Source organism: Balaenoptera physalus (genome assembly GCF_965194825.1).
Source record: "Balaenoptera physalus genome assembly, chromosome: X".
Taxonomy (NCBI): Eukaryota; Metazoa; Chordata; class Mammalia; order Artiodactyla; family Balaenopteridae; genus Balaenoptera; species Balaenoptera physalus.
This window is the reverse complement of record NC_138903.1, coordinates 14520545-14538811: the sequence shown is the minus strand read 5'-3', so window position 1 is coordinate 14538811 and position 18267 is coordinate 14520545. Positions and strand designations below refer to the sequence as shown.

The 18267-nt window shown below is 41.5% G+C and overlaps 1 protein-coding gene across 8 annotated transcripts in view; it reads right to left on the bottom strand.

Annotated features, from left to right (window-relative positions):
* TXLNG (taxilin gamma) overlaps positions 1-13551 on the bottom strand; it is a 59581-nt gene extending 46030 nt beyond the window's left edge. For 4 of the 8 annotated variants that reach the window (XM_082447104.1, XM_082447105.1, XM_082447108.1 and 1 more), the window contains exon 1: positions 13380-13550. In XM_082447104.1, coding sequence (XP_082303230.1) covers positions 13380-13481 — 102 coding nt within the window. In that variant the 5' untranslated portion in view covers positions 13482-13550. Of the gene's footprint in view, positions 1-13379 lie in introns of all 8 variants that reach the window. The other 4 variants (XR_014258914.1, XM_082447103.1, XM_082447107.1 and 1 more) reach the window with 2 other exon arrangements.
* Positions 13552-18267: the final 4716 nt, after the last annotated feature.

The window sequence follows — 18267 nt, the reverse complement described above, 5'->3', positions numbered from 1 at the left end:
CTTCACAGGTGAATTCTAGCAAACATTTAGAGAAGAGCTAACACCCATCCTTCTCAAACTCTTCCAAAAAACTGCAGAGGAAGGAACACTCCCAAACTCATTCTATAAGGCCACCATCACCCTGATACCAAAACCAGACGTACTACAAAAAAAGAAAATTACAGACCAATATCACTGATGAATATAGATGCAAAAATCCTCAACAAAATACTAGCAAACAGAATCCAACAACACATTAAAAGGATCATATACCATGATCAAGTGGGATTTATCCCAGGGATGCAAGGATTCTTCAGTATACGTAAACCAATCAATGTGATACACCATATTAACAAGTTGAAGAATAAAAACCATATGATCATCTCAATAAATGCAGAGAAAGCTTTTGACAAAATTCAACACCGATTTATGATAAAAACTCTCCATAAAGTGGGCATAGAGGGAACCTACCTCAACATAATAAAGGCCATATATGACAAACCCACAGCAAACATCATTCTCAATGGTGAAAAACTGAAAGCATTTCCTCTAAGACCAGGAACAAGACAAGGATGTCCACTCTCACCACTATTATTCAACATAGTTTTGGAAGTGTTAGCCACAGCAATCAGAGAAGAAAAAGAAATAAAAGGAATCCAAATCGGAAAAGAAGAAGTAAAGCTGTCACTGTTTGCAGATGACATGATACTATACATAGAGAATCCTAAAACTGCCACCAGAAAACTACTAGAGCTAATCAATGAATTTGGTAAAGTAGCAGGATACAAAATTAATGCACAGAAATCTCTTGCATTCCTATATACTAATGATGAAAAATCTGGAAGTGAAATTAAGAAAACACTCCCGTTTACCACTGCAACAGAAAGAATAAAATATCTAGGAATAAACCTACCTAAGGAGACAAAAGACCTGTATGCAGAAAATTATAGGACACTGACGAAAGAAATTAAAGATGATACAAATAGATGGAGAGATATACCATGTTCTTGGATTGGAAGAATCAACATTGTGAAAATGACTCTACTACCCAAAGCAATCTACAGAGTCAATGCAATCCTTATCAAACTACCATTGGCGTTTTTCACAGAACTAGAACAAAAAATTTCACAATTTGTATGGAGACACAAAAGACCCCGAATAGCCAAAGCAATCTTGAGAACGAAAAATGGAGCTGGAGGAATCAGGCTCCCTGACTTCAGACTATATTACAAAGCTACAGTAATCAAGACAGTTTGGTACTGGCACAAAAACAGAAATATAGATCAATGGAACAGGATAGAAAGCCCAGAGATAAACCCACACACATATGGTCACCTTATCTTCGATAAAGGAGGCAAGCATATACAGTGGAGAAAAGACAGCCTCTTCAATAAGTGGTGCTGGGAAAATTGGGCAGGTACATGCAAAAGTATGAAATTAGAACACTCCCTGACACCATACACAAAAATAAACTCAAAATGGATTAAAGGCCTAAGTGTAAGGCCAGACACTATCAAACTCTTAGAGGAAAACATAGGCAGAACACTCTATGACATAAATCACAGCAAGATCCTTTTTGACCCAGCCCCTAGAGAAATGGAAATAAAAACACAAATAAACAAATGGGACCTAATGAAACTTAAAAGCTTTTGCACAGCAAAGGAAACCATAAACAAGACCAAAAGACAACCCTCAGAATGGGAGAAAATATTTGCAAATGAAGCAACTGACAAAGGATTAATCTCCAAGATCTACAAGCAGCTCATGCAGCTCAATAACAAAAAAACAAACAACCCAATCCAAAAATGGGCAGAAGACCTAAATAGACATTTCTCCAAAGAAGATATACAGATGGCCAACAGACACATGAAAGAATGCTCAACATCATTAATCATTAGAGAAATGTAAATCAAAACTACAATGAGGTACCATCTCACACCAGTCAGAATGGCCATCATCAAAAAATCTAGAAACAATAAATGCTGGAGAGGGTGTGGAGAAAAGGGAACCCTCTTGCACTGTTGGTGGGAATGTAAATTGATACAGCCACTATGGAGAACAGTATAGAGGTTCCTTAAAAAAATAAAAATAGAACTACCATATGACCCAGCAATCCCACTACTGGGCATATACCCTGAGAAAACCATAATTCAAAAAGAGTCATGTACCAAAATGTTCACTGCAGCTCTATTTACAATAGCCAGGACATGGAAGCAACCTAAATGTCCATCATCGGATGAATGGATAAAGAAGATGTGGCACATATATACAATGGAATATTACTCAGCCATAAAAAGAAATGAAATGGAGGTATTTGTAATGAGGTGGATGGAGTTAGAGTCTGTCATACAGAGTGAAGTAAGTCAGAAAGAGAAAAACAAATACAGTATGCTAACACATATATATGGAATCTAAGGGAAAAAAAAAAAAGGTCATGAAGAACCTAGTGGCAAGACGGGAATAAAGACACAGACCTGCTAGAGAATGGACTTGAGGATATGGGGAGGGGGAGGGGTGAGATGTGACAGGGTGAGAGAGTGTCATGGACATATATACACTACCAAATGTAAAATAGATAGCTAGTGGGAAGCAGCCACATAGCACAGGGAGATCAGCTCGGTGCTTTGTGACCACCTAGAGGGGTGGGATAGGGAGGGTGGGAGGGAGGGAGACGCAAGAGGGAAGAGATATGGGAACATATATATATGTATAACTGATTCACTTTGTTATAAAGCAGAAACTAACACACCATTATAAAGCAATTATACTCCAATAAAGATGTTTAAAAATAAATAAATAAATAAATAAAATAAAAAGCAATGAAGATGATAAAGAGATTGGAATTAAAAGGATGTAAAAAGATAAATCAGGCAAATTCTCACCCAAGAAACAGCTGTATTAATTTATTAAAAAATAGACTTTTAAGGCAAAAGAGCATCACTAGAGATAAAGATAACATGCTCAGTGCCTTTGAATGATGTAGCAGTATTAAAGTTGTATGCTTCAAATAATACAGTTTCAAATGTATAAAGCAAAATCAACAGAATTGTGAAGAGAAATAACTTTATAGTCATAGTGGGAGATGTAACAGAAGTAGTTAACAACAGAACTAGGTAACTAAGTAACAGGACTAGGTAACAACAGAATCAATAAGGAGAGAGAAAATTGTGAGCAACATATTAACAAGTTTGATCTAATGGTCACATATATTACATCCAAGAAGTGAAGAATACATTTCTTTTTAAGAACAGATGGATCATTTATAAAAATTGATGTATCCTGTGCCATAATGGAAGTCTAAACAAATTTGAAATAGTAAAATCATACACAACATGTTTTCTGACCACAAATGCAATTAGGTTAAAAATCACTAAAGAAAAGATAAGTAGAAAAAAAAAATATATGTTAAAATTAAGAAACAAGGTTCTAAATAACCCATGGGTCAAAGAATAAATCATAATAGAAATTAGAAAATATTTAGAATCACACCTAAGAAAAGATACTATGTATAAAAACTGATGGGGTGCAACCAAAACTGTACACAGAGGAGAATTTTTAGCCCTAAATTTATATTTCAGAAAACTTTAAGCTAATGCATTTGAAAATATAAATGAATTTCTAGAAAAACATAACTTCCAAAAACTGACTCAAGAAGAAATAAAAAGCCATCGTACAAAGAGCATTTAAGGTCCAGATAACTTTACCAGAAATTTTACAAAATCTTCAAGAAACAACTCTACAATACTATACAAACTTAGAGAATAGAAAAAGAGGAGTAATATTTAGAATAAAAACTGCTTAGAATCAATATAAAAAAGACAGTCCCATAGAAAAAGAGGCAAAAGACTTGAACATCTTCACAAAAAGAACATTTTTTTTGTATTTTTAAAATTTTTTAAACAGCTTTATTGGGATATAATTGATATACAAAAAAACTGGACATATTTAATGTATACAATTTGCTGATTTTGGAGATATGCATACACCTGTGAAACCATCACCACAATTAAGGCAATAAAATATCCATTACCTCTAAAAAAAAAAAAAAAACAAAAAAAAACACATCATTCTCAATGGTGAAAAACTGAAAGCATTTCCTCTAAGACCAGGAACAAGACAAGGATGTCCACTCTCACCACTATTATTCAACATAGTTTTGGAAGTCCTAGCCACAGCAATCAGAGAAGAAAAAGAAATAAAAGGAATCCAAATTGGAAAAGAAGAAGTAAAACTGTCACTGTTTGCAGATGACATGATACTATACATAGAGAACCCTAAAGATGCCACCAGAAAACTACTAGAGTTAATCAATGAATTTGGTAAAGTTGCAGGATACAAAATTAATGCACAGAAATCTCTTGCATTCCTATACACTAATGATGAAAAATCTGAAAGAGAAATTAAGGAAACACTCCCATTTACCACTGCAACAAAAAGAATAAAATACCTAGGAATAAACTTACCTAGGGAGACAAAAGACCTGTACGCAGAAAACTGTAACACACTGATGAAAGAAATTAATGATGATACCAACAGATGGAGAGATATACCATGTTCTTGGATTGGAAGAATCAATATTGTGAAAATGACTATACTACCCAAAGCAATCTACAGATTCAATGCAATCCCTATCAAATTACTAATGGCATTTTTTATGGAACTAGAACAAAAAAATCTTAAAATTTGTATGGAGACACAAAAGACCCTGAACAGCCAAAGCAGTCTTGAGGGAAAAAAACGGAGCTGGAGGAATCAGACTCCCTGACTTCAGACTATACTACAAAGCTACAGTAATCAAGACAGTATGGTACTGGCACAAAAACAGAAACATAGATCAATGGAACAAGACAGAAAGCCCAGAGGTAAACCCATGCACCTATGGTCAACTAATCTATGACAAAGGAGGCAAGGATATACAATGGAGAAAAGACAGTCTCTTCAATAAGTGGTGCTGGGAAAACTGGACAGCTACATGTAAAAGAATGAAATTAGAACACTCCCTAACACCGTACAGAAATATAAACTCAAAATGGATTAAAGACCTAAATGTAAGGCCAGACACTATAAAACTCTTAGAGGAAAACATAGGCAGAACACTCTATGACATAAATCACAGCAAGATCCTTTTTGACCCACCCCCTAGAGAAATGGAAATAAAAACAAAAAAAACAAGTGGGACCTAATGAAACTTAAAAGCTTTTGCAAAGCAAAGGAAACTATAAACAAGATGAAAAGACAACCCTCAAAATGGGAGAAAATATTTGCAAACGAATCAATGGATAAAGGATTCATCTCCAAAATATATAAACAGCTCATGCAGCTCAATATTAAAAAAACAGACAACCCAATCCAAAAATGGGCAGAAGACCTAAATAGACATTTCTCCAAAGAAGACATACAGATGGCCAAGAAGCACATGAAAAGCTGCTCAACATCACTAATTATTAGAGAAATGCAAATCAAAACTACAATGAGGTATCACCTCACACCAGTTAGAATGGGCATCATCAGAACATCTACAAACAACAAATGCTGGAGAGGGTGTGGAGAAAAGGGAACCCTCTTGCACTGTTGGTGGGAATGTAAATTGATACAGCCACTATGGAGAACAGTATGGAGGTTCCTTAAAAAACTAAAAATAGAATTACTATATGATCCAGCAATCCCACTACTGGGCATATACCCAGAGAAACCCATAATTCAAAAAGACACATGCACCCCAATGTTCACTGCCGCACTATTTACAATAGCCAGGTCATGGAAGCAACCCAAATGCTCATCGACAGATGAATGGATAAAGAAGATGTGGTACATATATACAATGGAATATTAGCCATAAAAAGGAACGAAATTGGGTCATTTGTTGAGACGTGGATGGATCTAGAGACTGTCATACAAAGTGAAGTCAGAAAATGAAAACAAATATCGTATATTAACGCATATATGTGGAACCTAGAAAAATGGTATAGATGAACCGGTTTGCAGGGCAGAAATTGAGACACAGATGTAGAGAACAAACGTATGGACAGCAAGGGGGGAAAGCGGCGGGGTGGTCGGCGTGGTGGTGTGATGAACTGGGCAATTGGGATTGACATGGATACACCGATGTGTATAAAACTGATGACTGATAAGAACCTGCTATATAAAAAAATAAATTAAATTAAATTAAAAAATTAAAAAAAAAAAAAGAAGGAACCCACAGGTCTGGAAAAGGGCCTGTCAGAATGCAGCTTCTCTGGCTGCACGCTCTCTTCAGCAGGAGTTTGTGCTACTATCTCTAGCGGTCGGTGCTAACATCTATCTTAGACTGCACATCGTTTGCCTTTTAATCCAAGGATGATGGCACTCGATTTCACATTTAACTTCTACGGCCATTTCTTTTATTAAAAGGAAGGGTGCTGGACTCCATAATTTGCAAAATCACTTCTAGCTCTAAAACTGTAATTCAGTGATGAGCAGCAATCTGAGAGATACCTGTATTAGCCTAAGCACCTATCTAGGTGGCAAAAGGATCAGAAAATAAGATGTTAATTCCCAAAGCTACTGAAATGTGCTTGGGCCTGATCTATTTTGCAGAAGGGCAGGGGCCGGGCCACACATTTAGCATCTTCAAGCCACAGACTCCTGAGATGTAAAATGGTCCTCTACTTTTACAAGTTACGTAAATGCAACACCCCTGTTCCAGTTTTATGAAGTCATCCTTCGCCAGCTCCACATGGACCAATCATGATGCACCTTTGAAACATCAAATCTTCTCTTTTTCTTGTCCTACCTAACCCAACCACTTCAGCTCTTTGTTAACACTGTGCTGTGTAGACTTTGAGAGGTTAAAAAAAGGGTCTCTCTCTAAACTCTCTACCTTTTAATTCATCCAAACTACACTTGGAGGTGCCTTTGCAGGGAGTCAAAAGCACACCTCCTAAATCAAATATCTTAAGGTCAACCTGGGGCCTAAGGCAATGAAACAAAAGCTATAAGGCTCAAAACTCCCTGGGTTCCTGGATTACAACAGCTTTCCTATACCCCCAATGACCTAACCCCACCCTTCGTAATTTGTTTTCATTTAGCAAAAACTATTACTCATTTTACCTATCACCAAGTTTTACTCATATTCAACGAAGAGCACATTTTTATTTACCATCCTCAAGAAATGTGTTTAGAGAGCACAAGACACATGGAATATGGCTAATGGCTTTGGAGCCCAGAGACCCCGGCCTTTGAATATACCACTTACTACCTCCTGTGTTGCCATAGGGAGGTCAACCTCTCAGTTTCCTGATCTGTAAACTAGAGATGCACAGTACCTTCCTTCTAGAGTAGTAAGATTAGCTATAATGAATATATATTGCTACCATGCAGCAGAACTGTTTATAATAACATCTGAATAAGGATGCATTTGCAAATTATGCAAAATGCCTCCATTCTCACTTTTAAATATGACCCACATGTCAATCTAAAACATCCTTGGGGGCTTCCCTGGTGGCGCAGTGGTTGAGAATCTGCCTGCTAATGCAGGGGACACGGGTTCGAGCCCTGGTCTGGGAAGATCCCACATGCCACGGAGCAACTGGGCCCGTGAGCCACAACTACTGAGCCTGCGCATCTGGAGCTTGTGCTCCGCAACAAGAGAGGCCGCGATAGTGAGAGGCCCGCGCACCGCGATGAAGAGTGGCCCCCGCTTGCCGCAACTAGAGAAAGCCCTTGCACAGAAACGAAGACCCAACACAGCCAAAAATAAATAAATAATAAAAATAAAGGAATTCCTTTAAAAAAAAAAAGTCTTTAAAACATCCTTGGGACTTCCCTGGTGGTCCGGTGGGTAAGACTCCGCACTCCCAATGCTGGGGGCCCAGGTCCGATCCCTGGTTGGGGAACTAGATCCCGCATGCATGCCGCAATTTAGAGTCCACATGCCACAACTAAGACCCAGCGCAGCATAAATAAATAAATAAGTTTAAAAAATGAAACATCCTTAACGAAACGTGCTTCTAAGCTACTGGCACATCTTCCTCAACAAACCATTCTACTTTGACCTCAGTAGGGAAAGAAGAAAAATGAACAAGTGGTAGTTTAGCAATATTACTCGTGGCAGACTACAGAGTAGGAAGTGGGGGTAATGGGGGTCGTCCTGGGGACATTTTGGAAATGTAACACAGAATGCAAATCAGCACCCTGAGCAATAAATGTTAATAAAATTATGTTGCCAGCACAACAGGACAACAATGGCCATTTTATATATCTTTTCCTTCAAGTAATAAAATTTAAGTAGTTATAAGTACCAAGAGAATTTCAACTAGGAAATAAACTGAATCATAAAAACATACTCAAGGTTCAAACCCTTAAAGGGTCACCTAACCTATTTTATCCTCTTCTAGAAATGCCCCACTTGGGAAAATTTTAAACATAGCTAATTCTCAATGTTGATGAATACTATATTAAACTTTTATACCACTTTACACACTTTAAATACTGTCACATCCATTACATTAACTAAAAGTTACTGATAATCGTGTTAGAACCAAACAAAAAGTAATTGGGAAGAAAGGGGGTGGGGGCGGGAAGAGGCAAAGGGATTTCTTTGGGATATCAGGTTAAAAAAGCAGAAACTGTCCGTGCAGTAGGGTACATCAGTTGCGTTATCAATTACACAATTATATACCAGCTCTCGGCCAAGTTCACCAACTCTGAGCTGTGTTATTTAATTTGAGCAAGGTTTGCTGTTGCTGTTTTGACTGAGCTTCAGATGCCTTATCTACATGCCTAGGGATACCACCTATCCTGCAGAGGTAAGGAAGATATCAGAATGCAAGCACATTTTAAGTGCCTAGCACAATGAAGGAAACAGTGAGAACTCAAATTCCTTTCCTTTGAAACACAACTCTCTGCAAAGTGTAAAAGCTGAACAGCATATCTATTGAAAGGAAAACTATTATAGTGACTCCTTCTGTGAAGGATCCCACACAAAGGCAAATCACACGTGCCCTGTTTTATGGAATCTGGATTTGGCATATACACTCCTAAATAAAACTTCTCTAGTTAAGACCAATATAAATGACACAAAATAACATATACAACACCTTCCAGTAATGTAGTAAATAACTGTGTCATATTATGATCTATGAACGTGGTATTGCTAGAGGGATGTGCTGTATCTGGTCTGCTCTCATTACTGCTTTGCCCGTTTGGTTCTCCATGAAAATAAAATTTACCAAAGTTTGCTGATAGAATTAGATGACAATGTCGTAAAGAGAAGATCACTTCGATTCTTATTACCTAATCTCTGTGCTAGAAGAGTGGAAATTCATCAAGTCCGCAAGTGGGGAGAAAAACAAGATAACGAAATGGTTTCTTCCTACCCCATACTCTCGCCCCACCATGACGTGATTTCTCCTCATTAAGTCTATCACAGAGAGATTCTGGGAAGAGTGACGAACACAAAGGCTGGAAGATAGATTTACAGAATAACACCCTAAAAGCAAGAGAAACGGATCTTTCATATATGCTCCCCTCCCCACCAAGTAAAATTCTACATGCCCAGCACTGTGCTGAACGTGTCACATCAACTTCTTTTTTTTTTTTTTTAATTTTATTTTTACTTATGTATTTTCGGCTGTGTTGGGTCTTCGTTGCGGTGCGCAGGCTTCTCATTGCGGTGGTTTCTCTTGTTGCGGAGCACAGGCTCTAGGCACGTGGGCTCAGTAGTTGTGGCGCACAGGCTTAGTTGCTCTGGGGCATGTGGGATCTTCCCAGACCAGAGCTCCAACCCGTGTCCCCTGCATTGGCAGGTGGATTCTCAACCACTGCGCCACCAGGGAAGCCCTCAACTCTCATACTTCACAAGAGTCCTATGCGGTAGGGATTAGCATCATCGCCACTTTACAGATGATGCAATTGAGGCTTAGAAAGATTGCGAAACCTGCCCAAGGCTGCACAGCTAGTAAGTGGCAAGAGCCATGAGTCTTGACTCCAAATCCATACTATTTGCCCACTACCACCCTACTTATTACTGTAGTGTAGATGAAAGGGTACTTTCCACACTCAGCTTCACCCCTTGGGCAAATCACTTGACCTTGCTGAGCAATTTGTCATCTATAAATGAGGACAATGACAGTTGCCCAGCCTTCTCCACAGCACTTGAGTGATGCTGAAAGACTTAATATATGTGCAAAAATATGCTATAAAAACTATAGGGCAACATGTAAATGTAACATTTCATTAATTTGAGCATAGATTCCATATATCTTTATCCTTCCTATTTGACCTAAAAGTAAGTTTTTAAGAGTAGTTAAATAATTTTTAACACTCCCAAGCAAAAATCTAGGGGGAAAAAAATCAACCTTAGACATTCTGGAAAAGGCAAAAACTATAGAGACAGTAAAAAGATCAGTGGTGGCCAGTGGTTTGGGGGAAGAGAGGAAGGGATGGAGGTTTTTAGGGCAGTGAAACTGTTCTGTATGATATCGTAATGGTGGACACATGTCACTATACATTTGTTAAAACTCTTAGAATATACAGCACCAAGAATGAACCCTAATGTAAACTATGGACTTTAGTTAATAAGAATGTACCAATATTGGCTCACCAATTGTAACAAATGTACCACAATACTGCAAGATATAAATAATAGGGGAAAGGGGTGTGGTGTGAGGGGATAAATGGGAACTCTGCAACTTATGTTCAGTTTTTTGGTAAACCTAAAACTGCTCAAAAAACAGTCTATTAATTTTTTGAAAACTCAACCTTATAAAACAAATTCTAGTAAAAATACAAACAAACAAACAAAAAAAACCCCACAAATTCTACACAAGGATTTAGGAAGTACTATGAATGAGCTTGGTGTTCTAAAAAATGCCTGGAACACTTGACAAAGTAATATCCCATCTTTTTGGACCAGTGTTGTCCAATAGAACTTTATGCAATGTGCAATGATGGAAATATTCTAGATCTGCTCTAACACAGTAGCCACTAGTCACGTTGGCTATTGAACACTTGCAATGTGGCTAGTATACTGAGGAAGGGAATTTTTAATTTTACTTAATTTTAATTAACACTTAAATAGCCACAGGTGCCTAGTGGCTATCACATCAGACAGCAGTTTTAGACAATTCAAGAGACTCTTAGAAATGTACTGTAATGTTAAAAGAAAAGTCACCTTAAGAGACCATCCAAATGGTAGTAGTTATGAAACAATGCCACAATTACCTGAGGTCAAGAGTGACTAGATGGCTAAGACAAACAGGAAGCAACAAAGCCCATCTCCAATTGTTTCTCACTTTTAAGTCTCATAATGTAATCCAAAAGTGACACAACGGTCACTGTTCCTTGAATTCCTTCAATATTTTCAAAACAACCCAATTAGTTAAACACCATTTTTGCTTCCTGAAAAATAGGGCAGAGGTCAAGTTAGAATTACGAATATATTTTCAAGCTAGTGGCCCAGAGGAAATAAAAAACAAGGGGTCCGAAGGAAATAACTTAAAAAGTGACTTCTGCAAACACAAGATATTCACCCAATTTTTTAAAACGAAAATTCAGAAACTAATATTTAACCATGTATTTCAATTCCATGTCATAGTCAATTGTAAATCAAAAGGAAAAAAGATGCCCAGAAAAGCCTGAGCAAAGAAGGTGCCTGAGTAAGTAAACAAAACTGAGACAGTACAGACACACCTGACTATTCTTATCCAGCTGTTAACCAGAGAACTGCGTCAAAGGGTCATTACCTCTTCGTCGTTTAAAATGCTAGTTGATTAAACCTCAGTTCCTAGTTCAGACCGTCTATCCTTATGCTAGGGGCATAAAAAGGAACTCATGTCCTCAACTGCAGTGGCTTTTTATCGGAGTCCTCCCCTGGGGGACCTATGAAACCAAACCCTGAGATTGGCTCCCCACCCTCAGGGAATAAGTGAGGTGTCCAAAGCGACAGTGTTGAATCCCTAGAGTTCCGTTCGGTCCACAGCTTCTTTTTCAGTCCTTCAAGTACTGGATCTTTCTTTTAGAGTACAAAGAGAGGGAGAGAAAGACAGGTAATTGAGAAGCAGTAACACCCTCATGAAGACAGACGTAAAAACACCTGACCTTAGAAACAGGCCCCCAGAAGCTAATTCTTGACACTCTGCGCAGAGGTAAAGCGAACCTTTGTTCTTTTTTTTCAAGTTCACGAGTCGCATTAGAAAAATATTATTTCGTAATTTCCAACAGGAGTGATCTTTAAGAGTATTCAAATGCATTATTAAGTGACATTAAACTGCCCCGAGTGATCAAGCACGACGTCCAACAACTTGAACGTTTCAATCTGTTCAACCGCAAGGAACGAGACAGGTTTCCACCTTTCCAGTCCTTTTCCCCGCACTTCTCTCTTCCTGGGCCCTGAAAGCCCTGTATCCCGTTTGTTGTGCAATCTTTTTCGAACTCCACCCACTGACTCCAGAACAAGTGGAATTCTCTCATTCTGAAGGTCGGGATTTTCCTCCAGAAAGGAAGGGAGACACTGAAAACTCCTTGACGTGAGTCAAATAAGGCAAGGGGAACAGTCCAGCCCGACTCCCAGATTAAGAGAGACCAAAGGCCAAGCTGGGGGAGGCGCTCAAGTTTCCGCTCACCAAGGGGCGGGGGGGAAGAAAGAAAGAAAAGGGGCAGAAATAAAGAGCGAGAAGGGGAAGGAAGGAGGGCTGGATTGGGAAGACCGGTTATCCGCGATGCTGCTCCCAACTCTGAGGGACCCAGGTCCTCCAGCATTTTCTCCCCACGTGCAGCCAAGCCCGTGGCGCCCACAGAGCAGCCCCAGGGCCTGGGTCCCGGGGGCCGAGAGGCCCGGCTCGCCAGCCCGCGCAGTGGCGGGGAGCGCAGGGGGGCGGGGGAAGGGGGGCGCAGCGCAGCCCCGGCTCCCGCGCGGTTATCTTACTGCGCAACAGCCTCGCCCGCGCCGCCCGGGCGCACCCAGCAGCGCGCCCCGCACACCTGCCCGGCGCGAGGAGGGCGAGCCCGTGACCCCTGGCAGCCCCCAGACGGCGCGCCCAGCGCTAGCAGCACGGGAAGCACGCGGAGGGCGGCGGCTGAGAGAGGGAACACCTGGCGCCCGGGGCCCCGCGGCGCCGGCCGCACGTGGCTGTGACACCTGGCGCGCCCCCGCCAAGCACCCCTTCCCCCTCCCACCAGGCTGTGCCCCCTACCCTCCCTCCCGCCCCCGCCTCAATCCCCAACCATCACCCCCTCCCACCCCATCCACCCCGGTTCCACTCCCCTCACCTGCTCCCACTGTCGTCACCCTGGGAGCGAAGAGGGCCGGATGGTCGTCCCGTGGCTATAGGTAACCCGGGAGAGTGAAGAGGAGCACCCCGAAACAGCTAGCCCCAGCATTCCTCAGGCCCAGCAACAACGCAGGCACCCCCCAGACTGACCTTCTGCCGCGGGCTGCGTCGCCGTCCACCCCGTCCGGCCTCAACTGCCTCCTCGGCGCCGCCGCCTCTTCCCCGCGAAGCCTCCTCTACCCGCGTCGCCATGAGGTGACGGCAGCAGCCAAACAAGCAGCCCGACAAGGGACACGGAACCTCGCAGGGCCTCGCGCCCCGCCCCTGAATCCCCCAGCCAATTGCCGCATGCAAGGCTCCCCACGTGACCGGAGGAGGTTGGCCTCCGAGGGGACGGAGCGGAATGGGGGTGGGGAGCATTGAAGCCGGGGCTGGCCTACTGCAGGGCCGAAGGGCGAACAGAGGCCGCGCGAGACTGCGCGAACGAGGAAAGGTACTCTGGAGTGGACTACAAGTCCCAGCAGGCCGCGCGGCCTCGGCTCGCAGACCCGGATCAGGGTTGGAGCGTAATGCGGCGTTCTGAAATGGGGGAAGAGTATCCACTGTGCTGCGCGTGCAGCCTCCTGGGATTTGTAGTTTTCTAGAGGCGATGTGCCGGTACCGGAAGGTGCTCTTTATCATCCTGCGGGAAAAGTTCAGAAATAGTTCAGTGTTTGGGAGGGAGCGGGGTAGGGGGCACATTGTTCTGCTTTAGTTTTGGTTACTCTTCTTCGGAACTGAGCCCGAATGATTGGGGGATGAGGAGAAATACTTCGTGACTTTCAAGGCGGGAGAGTTGTAATGGCTTTCAGAATTTGAGGTTTCTGGCTCGACACCTGTCCCGAGTCCTGCCCCTCCACCAGAGCTCTCAGCACAGTTTAGCGGTCCCGAGCTCCTGCGGGGTGGGGGCTGCGTCATATCCACCTTGGCTGAACCGCCCGGGCTTCTAGCACAGTTCTCCACCCTTAGTTGGCGCTTAATACACATTGAACGTACTGGCTTTCTCCGCCAGTTGTTTCGTTACTGAAATTTTTTAACAAACTCGGTTTGCTGAATCGATTTTTTTTTCTTGACGAGATTAGGGCGGGGATAGATTTTTTCTCAGGCATACTTCCTATTTACATCTGATGGAACCAGATCTCCAGTGACCGAGCTTCTGATAGTCACAGACCGTCATGAAATCCTGACATGTTGCCTTAAATAACTCATTATGAAAATTTGTGTAAATCCTATGTCATTTTTTATGAGAGAATACTAAGTAGTGGTGTCAGGCGCCAAAAATTTAATAACTTAACGTGAGAGTAAATTTCAATATTGGGGAAATTCCTTCTATTAATTTTAATTATTTCTGTAAATTTGGGGAAAGTACCATTATTTTATTTCACAGGCAGAACACCTCAGTCCAGCTTTGAGATTTCACAACTAGAGCAACAGATAATGAACCCATACCTAGACACTGTATAAAGCTGATGGCCTCGGCCACTATTCCTCACCTTCTTAAAGGCAAAAGTCCCAGTGAGATGCAGAAAAAAATCTATCGGTAATGCTGCTTGTAACCCGCCTGGGGAATTGAGTGTTAAAATGCACCATAGTTAAATTATGGTACAAGAGAACACCATGCAGCTACTAAAAATGATAAACATTTTTTAAATTGACCTAGAAAATATACATAGCACAGTGAGCTTAAAAAAAAATCCATTTTCATAGAATTGCCTGTAGGTTTATAAAGAGATGTTTAGAAGGACATTAATCAAAGTGTTAATAATGTTTTTCCCTGGGAGATGAAACTTGGGAGTATTTTTACTTCATGATTTTCTGTATTGTTTGAGTATAAGTATGCATGGAATTAAAAAAATAGTTATATTTATTAAGAAAACAAAAGGACTATGCAAGTGACCTCAAGTCTTAAGAGAAATGAAAAATAGTTAATTGTATTTGTTTTATTTATATACATTCTTATTTCAAAGGGATTTGGAAGGCTGTAAACATATACACGATATGCCACGACATACATATGTGTGTGTGTAGATATATAGATATATGTCATATCATTCGTTTATATACAAATAGAGAGGGAGAGAGAGAGAGAAATGACAAGAAAGTGAAAGTGAAAGAAGGATCAGGAAAAATAAGATGATGTCATGGGTGAGTTGATTCCATAAAACACATGCCTTGAGGTCTTGTCCACAAGCTGGACATGAGCCAAATTTTTATTTTGAGCTTCTTGACAGCTGGGAAAAGAGGAAAGCACAATTTACAGAGTGATTCACAACATAACAAAATAAAAACAAACCGGGTGCTCAAGAGAAACATAGCTATTACTGCTCCCACGAGAAATATGAATTTCAGAGGTCTGCTTCTTATAACGTCTTTAATGGAGGGGATGGTGTTTTTTTAAATCTGTCCACAAGTTCTTTGATGCTCCTCCCTTCAAAAGGTGGAGTCTGATTCCCCTGTTCTTGCAAGTGGGCCAGGCTTAGTGATCCGTTTCTAAGGAAAACAGCTTAGCAGAAGGGAGAGAGAAAGAATAGCTTCTGTCTGGCGCTCTGGGTCTCAGATCACTCTCTTCTTCCTCAGGTCAGACTAACCTGATTTTTGATAGACCCATTCTTTGTTTAGAATTTTATCTTAAATGCCTTCAAAGAGGTTACTGCCCAGCCTTAACCCAAGGCTCTATAAAGCACTGTACTTATCTCAGCTGGGATCCATTATTGGGGTTATGTTTTAAGTCTTCAAGAGCTAACATTTCTTTTTTTTTTTTTTAAATATTTATTTATTTGGCTGCGCCAGGTCTCAGTTGCAGCATGTGGGATCCTCGTTGCGGCATGCATGCAGGATCCAGTTCCCTGACCAAGGATCGAACCCAGGCCTCCTGCATTGAGAGCACGGAGTCTTAACCACTGGACCACCAGGGAAGTCCCAAGAGCTATCATTTCTTTATTTCCAAGTCTTTAAGAGGCATCCCATGATCTATCTGCATTAATTATTCTCACGTTTTGCTCAAGGACTTATGGTCTCTGTTAAGAACTCTACCTGCCAGAAGGGTGAAGGTCACAAGAAAAACAGCTCGTCGCCAGTAGGGGGTATTCTCCCCGCTTCCTCTCTAAAGGCTATGCATGTACCTGAATATGGGCCCACTTATTCAGATGCTTAGTAAACAGCCAGGAACCTGAGGCAGAAAGTTCTTAAGAGCAGTAAGCTCAATGATGCCCCCAGCTCTCTGTCCTGTTAAGAGGCCAACTTGCGTCTATTACAGAGGCAGGATTCTGTTGGCCTTATGGCCACTATGAGGGAACTGGAACCCTCAGAGTTCATAGCTGGACACAGGGCTATTTAGAGGTTTGGCCTGTAGTATTACCCCTTAAGGAGCAGGCTTCAGATTGCTAGGTTCTCATACCCTGTCAATGCAAGGGTGAAGAGACTCACAAATTTTAAGCAATGCACATCTTGAATATTACTAATTTCACCACTGTGAGCCCATTTCTGACACCCATCATACTGTCTAACAAGCTACTAATTTCACCAATGAAAATCCATTTCTAACCTTCATTTTGCTACTTAGAAAAGCCTCTGCTATTGATTGAGCTATGGCTAACAGAAGCATTTGTAGTAGCTAGAATCTGGAATACAGACTCCCTGATTAATATAGCTGACTACCCCTCCCCTGGTGTGTGACGTCCTGAGTGGGGTCATTGCTAGCCCTTAATTTTACACAACACACACACACACACACATACACACAGAGGCTACTACTACGACTACTACACAGTCTTTGCTGGCAGTAAATTAACAGACCCCGTCATACCCTATAATATGATCAAAGGTACTGACAAATCTCAAGAAGCAGTGTATCTCATCAGAAGAGTGGAAACCTAGAAAAGGGAGAGTCAGGGAGGCCAGGCTGACTGGCCCATCCAAGCAATGTTTGGGAGAGAGAGAATCTTGGTCAAAAAAGAGAACTTCACAAATAATGGCCCCGGGCTTCCCTGGTGGTGCAGTGGTTAAGAATCCCCCTGCCAATGCAGGAGACACGGGTTCGAGCCCTGGTCCAGGAAGATCCCACATGCCGTGGAGCAACTAAGCCCGTGCGCCACAACTACTGAGCCCGCTTGACACAACTACTGAAGCCCACGCGCCTAGAGCCTGTGCTCCACAACGAGAGAAGCCATCGCAATGAGAAGGCCGCGCACTGCAACGAAGAGTAGCCCCCGCTCGCTGCAACTAGAGAAAGTCCATGCGCAACAACGAAGACCCAACGCAGCCAAAAATAAATAAATTAAATAATTTTTTTTAAAAAGCCAATTGAAATGTAAAATAAGTTTAAAAAAAAAAGAAATAACGGCCCCATTTCCAAGGCTATCCTTAGTGTGGGGACAGAGGCTCCAGCATGCTAATCTAATGCCTTTGAACAGGAGACTTGTTTTGATGTCTTACCAAAAAACCTTCCCATCAGAATCTGTCTCCCTATGTGGGTCTGACTCTGGAGAGGGAATGTAGATGTGTGTAGTCGACTAAAAAAAAAAATGCACAACCTAATTGTGGGATCTCAGTTCCCCGACCAGGGATGGAATGCCGGGCCCTGTCAGTGAAAGCCCAGAATCCTAACCACTAGGCCACCAGGGAACTCCTGAGAATTCTGTTTTATTCAGCAAACTTACTGAGGACTTGAGCCTGGGATACAGACTCTCAGTTAGCTCTGAGAGACTGCTCCAAAGAGTAAGGAACGAGGGACTTCCCTGGCGGTCCTGTGGTTAGGACGCCACGATTCCACTGCAGGGGGCATGGGTTTCATCCCTGGTCAGGGAACTAAGATCCCACAAGCCGAGCAGTGTGGCCAAGAAAAAATTTTTTTAATTTAAATAAATAAATAAATAAAAGAGGTAAGGGAAGAGCCAGGATATATGAGTTTTTTGCTGAGGAAAAAAAACATGTAGTCAACCATCAGAACATCAAAAGATTACTGCTAATCACAAAAACAGACATCTCAAGTTAATGATTT